At 41.0% G+C, this 10,761-nt stretch overlaps 1 protein-coding gene and 1 non-coding gene across 2 annotated transcripts; both read right to left on the bottom strand.

Moving 5' to 3' along the window:
• Positions 1-2,865: 2,865 nt before the first annotated feature.
• LOC119746218 (E-selectin-like) lies at positions 2,866-4,571 on the bottom strand (the record flags this gene model as incomplete). Its single annotated transcript, XM_038223036.1, has 1 exon — positions 2,866-4,571. A coding segment is annotated over one exon (801 nt), but the record flags the coding sequence as incomplete, so codon positions are not given.
• Positions 4,572-10,479: 5,908 nt separating this feature from the next.
• Trnag-gcc lies at positions 10,480-10,550 on the bottom strand. Its single transcript has one exon. It is a non-coding gene; the product is annotated as a tRNA-Gly (tRNA).
• Between the last annotated feature and the right edge of the window lie 211 nt (positions 10,551-10,761).

The raw sequence follows: 10,761 nt of genomic DNA, 5'->3' as shown, positions 1-10,761 counted from the left end.
TAAACGGCCGTTAAGACTAAGTCATCACTCGTTTATTCCCATTCATCAATTTTTTTTTTCATCAAAAAAGCGTAATAATGTAGGAAAATCTGTAAAACTTATTTGTTTTGTAAATTTTCCATTCTTGTCACTTGTTCAGGTCCGTCTCGAAGGGTTAAATTGCATATTATGCGACGCTCAAAATTTGGCCGCAATGAAAAAGAAATCACACATCCGGTATGGAATGTGTGCATTTCTATGAGAAAGATTTCGGATAGCATTTGCGCGCATTGGCTAACTGCGGTCTTTAACAGCTGCAGCCAGATGCTTTATACATAGGTCATAAATTACCCAGAATGCCATCCCCACTTCCTTCACAAGATTCAGTGAAGCTCATCAGCCCTTCCCAGCGCCCTGTTTGCGGGGGGGGGGGGGGGGGACCAGCGAATGTCACGCACCGAACTGACGCTCACGTGCTCTCACCCATTCATGGATTCGCCGAATTACAAACGAACTACTAAACTGAAATTTCCAATGACGCATCGTTGGAAATGGCCTTGATCGGTTACTTTTTGGATAGCTACCTTTCAAGCCATAATCCAAAAAATGATCAAAAAAGTTGAAACCATTTACGCATTTTTTTGAACATAACCATTAATACGTTGAAAATGCAATGATTGTTTAGGTTTTCGTTTTCAGTAATGACTTTAATTTACTCCTGGAAAAACTGATAACAATATTTAACTTATCTGTGATAAATTTTTGTATCTACTCAGCTGATAAGCAGGGTCAAAAAGCTATTCCTTTTTCAAAAAAAAGTGATAACGAATTGTTTCTGCCATTCATAAATGTTTTTAAAAAATCTATTTTGGTTAAAATTATTTGTCGATGTCTTGCAGTAAAAAATGACGCAAACTAACGCAGAGATAGAATAAATAGAGAGTACAACTTTTTGTGTTTTATTTGCAACTCTAATTAATTGATAGGCTATTTTACGTTGCATTTAATCAGTCCTTCTTCACGCTACATTGTATCCTAACGTATAAATTATGACAAAAATTGCCTTTCTTCTCGCATGCATTTTGAATATACATGTAATTAAATTGAGGAAGTCAAGTTTGTCAATATACAACGGGACGGTTCATTGCAAACACAATGACAATTAATCCGTATTGCTTGGCTGGAGGTGGAGAGCAACTGCTACCCCTGTATAGGACCTCCTTCCAACAAACTCTCGGGCTCTAGGATCATTTTGTTTTTTTGTTTGCTGCGGTGTACTTGGTCGGTTTGTTTGTTGGTCGTCAGTTTGGTCTGGCTAGTTGTGAGATTGCTTGGATTGTCGGTCAGTCAGTCGATCGGCCGTTTTTGTCTGTTTATTGATTTTATGCAGTTTGTAAACTTGTTGATTTGAATTTAATTAATTTTATTATTGTTTTAATGTTTCCATTTTTACTTAAAATTATTCAAAAGATTATTATGACGTCAGGATTCCATGCAGTCAACCATTAGTGATGCTGAAGCGCCACCTACTGTCAATGCATGAGATTCATACCATCACCCGTCAGTAACTAGTGACATCATCTCAATGTGTTCTCCTGCTTATTAAAGCACCAGTCACACAGTCCACTCATTTTTTTTGACCAAGATCAATCGATCACGAAGAACCGTCGAGATTCGTGGAGAAATCGACTTTCTAATTTTAGACTGCACCTACGGTTTCAGGACGGATAGCCACGACTGTCCTAAGGTTTCTTTACGAATACACCACGGTTTGTCAAGAATATCGACGGATTGTTGAAGAATATCGAGGGCCAATTTTGGAAACAATTTTGGACTAGAAATAGAGGTCAAATGCACATGATAGGCCCGAAGAACCTTCTCTCAACCTATCCTAAGTCATCGCAACGTTTTTTGTTGAGTTCCGAATGGTTTATAGGCCGCTATCTTTTGTCGATCCGTGCGTGATGATGTGTCCCATCACATTCACCAGAAATGTCACTTGCCAAAGCCTTTCCCGTTTCAATTATAGATTACAATTACAATTATTTAGAACAGAACGAATGTAACGCCATACAAGCTATGTCCTTTATCTAAAACACCACGCATTATTTTATTCGCAAATAGATTTCAATAAGGCAACAGGGTAAAGATCCAAAGATGTACAATCCAATAAATTCAATTTAAACATATATCACGATTTTGAGATTTTCCAAAAGTGTGGCTCTTACTCTGAGTTATCAAACAATATAAACAATCTGATCTTCAAATTTCGGAAAATTGAAGCTTTTATATGGGCAATCATAATTCAAATACAGTATATAAAAGGAACTGATTCGGTTGAAGTATAAAGGGCTCCCTCAGTAAAACTATACATCGTTGAGTTGAAATCAATGATGCGACCCAAATACTCTTGACGATCAATAACAAATTTACCCTTTTTTTTTTTTAATATAAAGTCTTTAGGAATTGATCCAAACTGGTAGAGGCTATTACATCTCGGTATTATTTGGGTGAACGAATTTAAAAAAGTGGGAAATATCAAGATTTTGTCGCAATTATATTATGTTGCTTAATTGTGACTCTTATTTTGAATAAAAGATTTGTCGATGCGGCAGTCATCCGCTGAAATCATTTCAAGTTGCGTTCCCGTGCTATTTTCGAGTTTCATCCCCCCAAAAATAGATTCCTTCCTTGTTTATTTATTGAATTATTACTTCACAGTTTCGAAATATTGGCTGCCTTCAAACAATAATTTCGTTCTCTGAGGTATGCTGGTTCCCGCCGCATATTTAGTATCGATAATGTATGGACCGGGAGCCAGTCAGCTCGCAAAGTGAATCTGTTTGTGCCAAAAACAAAATACTTTTTTTCAGTTGGGGTAAACGTCAAAAACGGAGATTTTTATTTTATAAAACATACAAGTCCAAAATCAATAATAAAACAAAATTCGCATTGTTTTTTTAAGAGCACGGGGAACGCAATTTCAAAATCAACTGAAAATCAACAACAATTTACCAAGCGATAATAATTTACAAATTACTGATTGACAATCATCAATTATCACGTATCATTAATTTTCGAAAAATTGGAATTAACAAGGATTTACAAAAACTGTTATGTTAATTTTTTAAAGCCATTTTAGTCTCACTTCGCTGCAGAAAACATCATACACCATTTAATGCTACTCGTTACAACTCTTGTTTAACCTCAAAGCACAAAATATACGAACCCTAGAATACTTTAAATGCGAATTTACAAACAGACGATTTCACATAACTGTTTTCAATCAATAATTTGTCGTAGTACCAAAGAAACTAAACGCATAGGCCTAAAAGAAAAAAGTAAATTCATCTAAACTCACTATGTATATAGTGATGTTTCCATATTAAGATTACGCTATTACAACATTTTATGAGACTTAAATTGTTTTGAACAGCCAAATGACACAGACACAGAGAAAAAAAAATCGGTTTTCGTTGACAACATTTCTCGGGAGTCAAAGGTCAAGCAATACTCGTGTTTTTTCCCCAGTATTCGTTTTTTCCTTTGCACACGTAATGAGGACGAAATAATTATGTGTTTACCTTATGTCAAAGAACATGGTTGAATCACTTTTCCCTCGAAAACAACGAATTTGTTGTCCTGAAATCTTGTTGTACAAAAAAGTGCTTCCCCAATGGTTTGTCCTCGTAAGAAGCATATCCTTGTGCTTTTCCCCATTTATTTTAAGTTCGAGTTTCTAGACAATGGTATGTATAATTATCACCGAGAATGTTCCCCTGTTGTTAATTCTAGCCGGTGCATACTTCTGAGTACATGCAGAAATAATCGGTGTTTTGAAACTTGTCCTTATCTTCGGAGCTTGTGCTGTTGTTCAGCTGGCATATTTTCTTCCCTTCTTCGGTGTTCTTGATGTTGAAGGAGAAACATCCGGGCTCCTTAGCGCAGGCTGAGCCGCAGGCGGCCACGCCCTCGGTGATAAACTCCCGGATGTTGTGGTCGAGGAGGCAGGTTGAGTTGAGAATGCGGCCGCGTGTGTCAGTAGAGAGGCAGTATCGATGGGGTTGGGTTGGGGGATGAGGACAAGCCGCCTGATGAACACACAATGCCATACGACTCTCAGCACAAAAATCGTCATCCATTTTGTCATTCTGATTTCTGGCTACTACCACACAATCTTGATTGTCTTTGAAATCATCTGGTTGATTAGCACTCCATTCCAGGAAGGGCTCTCTTCCTTCCTGGCCGTCACACTCCCAAGTCCCTTCAACATCTTTGTCATTGCAAGCAATCCAGACGTAGTATTCACTGTCCACCTCTCGTGCCATGTCCACCATGAACTTCATTTCTTCCAGCGAGCGAGGAGCGGCCATCTTGCCTCCCAAATCTTGGCAAACTGTCTTGGCATCATCCCAATTATGCGGTGGAGTGATGCGATAGCACGCGTTGTGCCACATTTGCCACTGTGACGGGCAAGAGCAGCTGACAGGCTGAACTGGGCAGATGTTATAAAATCCCAACACTGCTGAGATAGAAGAAATGATGGCCAAAATGACAACCAATTCTGGCGAATACATGATTCGTTTGGTAGGCAACAGGTTTCAATTACTTGCCGTGTTTATTCTAAGCGTACGTACACGGAGTGGAGACTTATAGCCAAAGTGATCACTTGAGACCGCAGTGAACGAAAACAACCAATTCCACGCCAGTGGATAAGCTTGTTACTATGGAGACAATTCTTAATGAAGGTCGGTGAATCAACAATTTCATTGTTCAGAAAATTCTTTAATTGCTTGCGTGGTCTAGCCTCAAGCAATTCAGTCCATATTGCCTGCCGGCCGACTGAGAAATCAGAACAAGTGTTCAGCCATGGCGAAGTAATTGATTAGACCATAACGTGTTCACAATTTCACGCAAGTGGAAGCTTGTTACTATGGAGACAATAATATTGTGAACACGTTATGGTCTAATTTGTGGTCGTTATGTACCACGGCACACGAGGCGAACACCGTAACCATTGGACCATATAATGAGCTTAAAATGATGGGAAAGATCAATATAAGTTAAAACGCTAAACGACAGTACTGGAAAAAATAGGAATTAATAAATTAATTAACAATTGTTAATATAGGTTTTCTTGGTTAATTTCGGCTATTGAGCAGCCAATTTAATTTCGTGCGTTCGAATTTGCCTCTCAAGTTTTGACTGTGTTTCAAATTCATAATTCGGGCATTCAATTTCGTTTTTTCGAATTCCTTCAATTTAGCATATCGTCGTTCTTTTTCGTGACGCACAATCAGCAATCAATTTAGCAAAGCTGGTTAGACTGGAGATTTTTGCTGAGAATTTTGTAAAGAGGCAACCAATCTCGCTAAATGAGAATTAAAATACGTACGATAAAGAAATGCGAACAAACAGAAAAACTAACTAATTGTACTAGACAACTGCTTCGTATCTTTACTTCACTGTAAGTCAGTCAAACCTTTTGTTTTTCTTTTGTTCATTCCCGTAAATTTTACATTGGGCCTATTGGTCTATTTTTTTAGGCTGGGGAAAATCTTTATTGGTTAACTGACTAAGACCTAATTTATATTTGTGTTTGTGAAACATTAATGTTTGTTATTGTTTGGGTGTTTCTTTAGTGTCCACAAAGGTTTGGTCGTTGTACTACCAAATTGTAGTTGTCTTGGGTTAGTTCAGGTTCAGTTTTATAAAGTCTATATCTCCAAGATTGCTCCCATATTGTCACAACTAGCCAAGGCACATATCTTAGTAGATTCAGTAGAATCAGTGTTTTGAAGCTTGTCCTTGTTTTCAGAGCTTGTGAAGTTTCTCAGCTGGCCTATATGTTCTTCCCTATGGTGTACTATAAAGGACACCTATCTGTTATCGTCGTGCGTGTGGGGAGCTCCGTCGTGCCTGTGAGCAGGTCCGTCGTGCGTGTGGGAGGGTCCGTCGTGTTTGTGAGTAAAACCGTCGTGCCTGTGAGTAAAACTTTACTCACAGGCACGACGGTTTTACTCACAGGCACGACGGTTTTACTCACACGCACGACGCTCTGCTCACAAACACGACGGACCTCTCCACAAACACGACGGACCTGCTCACGGGCACGACGGAGCTCCCCACACGCACGACGCTCTGCTCACAAACACGACGGACCTGCTCACAGGCACGACGGAGCTCCCCACACGCACGACGGTCTGCTCACAAACACGACGGACCTGCTCACAGGCACGATGGACCTGCTCACAGGCACGACGGACCTGCTCACAGGCACGACGGAGCTCCCCACACGCACGACGCTCTGCTCACAAACACGACGGACCTCTCCACAAACACGACGGACCTGCTCACAGGCACGACGGTTTTACTCACACGCACGACGGTCTGCTCACAAACACGACGGACCTCTCCACAAACACGACGGACCTGCTCACAGGCACGACGGTTTTACTCACACGCACGACGGTCTGCTCACAAACACGACGGACCTCTCCACAAACACGACGGACCTGCTCACAGGCACGACGGTTTTACTCACACGCACGACGCTCTGCTCACCGTGAACACGGCGGACCTCTTCACAAACACGGCGGACCTGCTCACAGGCACGACGGGGCTCCCCACACGCACGACGACAACAGATAGGTGTCCTTTATAGTACACCATACTTCCCTCCTTTGTTTTTCTTGATGTTCGCTCGTACCCCCCGCCCTGCAAATAGGACGCTGGGATACTCTGATGCGGCACAGAATCTTGTGAAGGAAGTTGCCTATGACCTATGTATAAAGCATCTGGCTGCGGCTGTTTAAGACCGCAGTTAGACGATGTGCGCAAATGCTATCCGAAAACTTCCTATAAAAATGCACACGTTCCATACCGGATGTGATTTCTGTTTCATTGCGGACCATGTGGACACAATTTTGAGCGTCGCATAATGCAATCCGACCGTTTGTGATTCGAAACGGGGCCTGCGCAAGTGACGGGAATTGTAAATTTACAACACAGATAAGTTTTACAGAATTATTACGCTTTTCAACCCCCCAAAAAACTCTAAACTGGTATAAAAGAGTAATGAATCAGTTTTAACGGCCGTTTCAAACCTTGCAGAGTCATGACCGTGATGACGCGCAGGTCACAGGTCACGCAAAATCCAACCAATCAGAGCGTGAATTCATCAGAGTATCCCAGCGTCCTGTTTGCAGGGCGGGGGTACGAGCGAATTCTTGATGTTGAAGGAACGACATCTGTTGATGGGGGCGCTGTTCAAAACCGACCGTTATTCACGCTAACAGACTATGGCCAAGTTCGGGCAAGGACCATTAGTCGATTAGTGGTTGATTTGTGACGTACCTTAAGCCTGCGCACTAATAGCAAAGTGCGAACGTCTCTAGTCGAACGCTGGTCAAAATGTCATTGCAAAACGTCTGGATCCTGGCTCCCTGCTGTACGTTATGAACGCGCGCGGCTATGGTTACTAGCGAAGCGTTGGTTCCAAATAGTCGACTAGCGTAGTTAACCATCGTCGACTAGACAGAGTTCGGGCAAGCGTTAGTCAACCAATGGTTAACTATAGTCCTTGCGCGAACTTGCCCTATATATGTGCCTTTTCAGGGCGATGCGTGCGTGAAATTTAACAAAAATACCACGAGAACGGCCGATGGTACAAAAAATGGCAGCAATTTATTATAAAAAAGGGCACTTGTACAGAAAAAAAGAGCACTGCTTAAAAAAGGGCACTCCTTACCAAATATAGGGGGGGGGGGTAATCAATGGTGAAAAAAAAAGCCATTTCAATGGAAAATGAGTCTTTAGTACCCTCCCGCTGGCTACGCCTATGCAGAAAAAACCCGAGTCTGACGTTTTCTGGCATTGGATCGTATGTATAAAAACTAGCCAATTCGTCTGAATAAAAGTTTTCCTTTACTGCTCAGCAGGGCAACAGGTAGCAAATGCTTCTTACTGTTGGATTGTTTTCATGGATGAACATAAAGCTGTATAATAAAGAATGAATGATTGTGTTCGAACTGCCACACACACACCGTAGGGTTTACGCGTAGGGCAATAGTCCCATCCAAGGTGATGTCCAATTCATACAGTACATGTATATTGCAGTTTAGTATTTTTGGTTCTCAAATCCAACAATAAGGATGACACTTTTCGCCAGTTGCAGAATACAGAAAGTATACTGTCATCGTTCATGAAAGGTCCACAGTGTCCTGTAGACGTCACAATGGCATAACAATCACCGACGCGTGTTAAAGCGGGTAAAATCAAACCAACGTTCAATGCACACAGAGTTTTGTTTATTGAAATATTAAAACAATAATAGTTTGCAAAGATTGGTGACCTAATAAACTAAACAACTGATTTCCTTTTGTTCAGTCCCCAGCGTGCCGTTGGATAACATTTTCCTAATAATCCCCAACGGGATTTCCCTAACGCTAACACTTCTCATATCGTGAACAAAATGCGAAATTGTCGTTTCTTCTAGTAATGACATTAATAATAATAAAAGAATTTATTTCGCATAATTGTTATTCAAAATACAGTGTATGGTATCATATGTAGTAATAACGTTTTGTGTTAATTTTGGCTCGATTAATATTAATAAATGTAGCAGTTTTTGCGCAGAAGTATTTGCTTTATATTTTCAAGGTTGTCCCAACCCAGCCTTGAAAAATGACCAGTAAATACTTGAAATCTGAAGCATTTACTCCTCCATATTCATACGAAATGAAGTAAACACTTCTAGTCTAGCAAAAGCTAACAAGTAAAAAGTAAATACTTTTAGCTTTCAGCAAATGCTTTCCAGTAAAAGCATTTGGTTCATTTTTATTCATACAAATGGGGAGTCAGGTTGGCGTAGCGGTACTTTCCTCGTCTTCCTCCGCTGTGACCCGGGTTCGAATCCCACCAGGGTCAATATATGGATTGGGTTTTCAATCCCCGTGGGTTTTCCTCAGAATATTCCTCTGGGCTTGTCCTCCCACCTCTAAAACTTTAAATTCTTTTCATTGTCTTCTCTCTACAGTTTCTTCAGGCTTTCGAGCTACAGTGCCTAGGGCACTTTTGAGGAATTCTCGGTTTCATTACCTAAAAGAAATAAAATAAAAATAAAATAAATAAGTAAATGCTTAAAAATAGGTAGTAAAAGGAAATGCTAGTTTTTATTCAAACGACCTAATATCCGTCATCACAATGTTCATTGCCATCAATTTGGTTGCCCATCATTCCATTCTAAGAAGGGCTCGTTTCCTTCCAGACCATCACACTCCCATTTCCCTTCAAATTCTTTGTCATTGCAAGCAATCCAGGCTAGAAGTTAAGCTGAAGACTGTCCACTTCTCGTGCCATTTTCCCCATGACTGTCATTTCCTCCAGCGAGCGAGGAGCGGCCATCTTGCCTCCCATGTTTTGGCAAGCTGACTTAGCGTCATCCCAAGTATGTGGAGGAGTGAGGCGATAACACTCTGGCGGCCAAGAGTATTTGACAGTAAGTCGAGTGTGGCTGGAACCTGACCTAAATTGAGCACTGATCGCTGAAGTGATCGGAACAATGCCAACAACTTTGAAAACAAATACATGATGTTTTGTAAGTACGTCTGTAGTAAAGTTAGGTGAGGACGAGACGTTTTCCGTGTACAACCATACAGCAGTGGCGTAGCCACGGGGGGCCTGGGGGGGGGGGGGGTTGCACGTGCCCACACATATTATACGTGCCCCCCAGGTGCCCCTCCCCCACCAAAATACCGATAATGCCCCTTTTCCTTCCCCATCCCAAAAGGGTTTATAATCATACTTTACAATATTGAAACACTTTCGTGGAGGAATGTTCTTCAGTTAGCCAAAGGCTTACTGTTTACAAATTTTTATGTCAACGGATATAGCAAGGCATTATGGGCCCAACTGGGAAATACTGCAATAGGAAGTTTGCGATATAGAAGTGGTGCCCCCATGATATTCTGATGCCCCCCTGTGCCCCCCCCCCCATCCTAGCTATGCCACTGCCATGAGTGTCTCAGCATGGACGTCGAATGATGCGAGATAAAAACTGGTGGCTCCGTTAGAAAATACCTTCGAGATTTCACTGACTCAAAGTAGGATTATCAATCCAGCAGACCATCTTGTTGCTATGGTCACATTGTTTTGGTGCTTGTTGATTTAAAAATTAAATGTGTGTGAAGAGCCTCCGACAGCGGCCCATTCTAGGCAAAGACATTGTCCTTGGTATTTGTGTGCCTATTACGGTCATGAAAACAATGCTTTTTTATGTTTCCATGTCTTCCGTCAATTTTATCATGAACGATTTTTTTTCTCAAGCGGCAACTCTGTCTTGTAAAACAATTTCCGAAATTTGTGTCAAAGGGGCAAAAATCTAAACACTGTCAACCTACGATCAAATAATAAAATCAGAAGTTGTGTAGAGTAATCACTGAAGTGATTGCTGGGTGTGCTAATGTAAATGTGTTGAAAAAAAAAGAGGAGAAAAGAAATTGCATCGGCCGGGAATCGAACCCGGGTCTCCCGCGTGGCAGGCGAGAATTCTACCACTGAACCACCGATGCTCGGTGGTTTGAATTTTTATATACGTACATTAAAAAATAATAACTAAAATAATACAGTTTGTACGTTTATTCTTTGTTTAAGCGCCTTGAGGTGGTTTTCCTGCGATTGTCTGCGCCTTACAATTTTCTCTATTATTATTATTATTGACCAATATCCTAGAAATCGACCCGCAAATGAATAAATATCATATCGAAAAAAATGAAAGGAAAT

Source organism: Patiria miniata, unplaced genomic scaffold, assembly GCF_015706575.1.
Source record: "Patiria miniata isolate m_02_andy unplaced genomic scaffold, ASM1570657v1 HiC_scaffold_7, whole genome shotgun sequence".
In the NCBI taxonomy this organism is placed as follows: domain Eukaryota; kingdom Metazoa; phylum Echinodermata; class Asteroidea; order Valvatida; family Asterinidae; genus Patiria; species Patiria miniata.
Note: the sequence above shows the minus strand (reverse complement) of the source record. Positions and strands in the feature narration are given on the sequence as shown.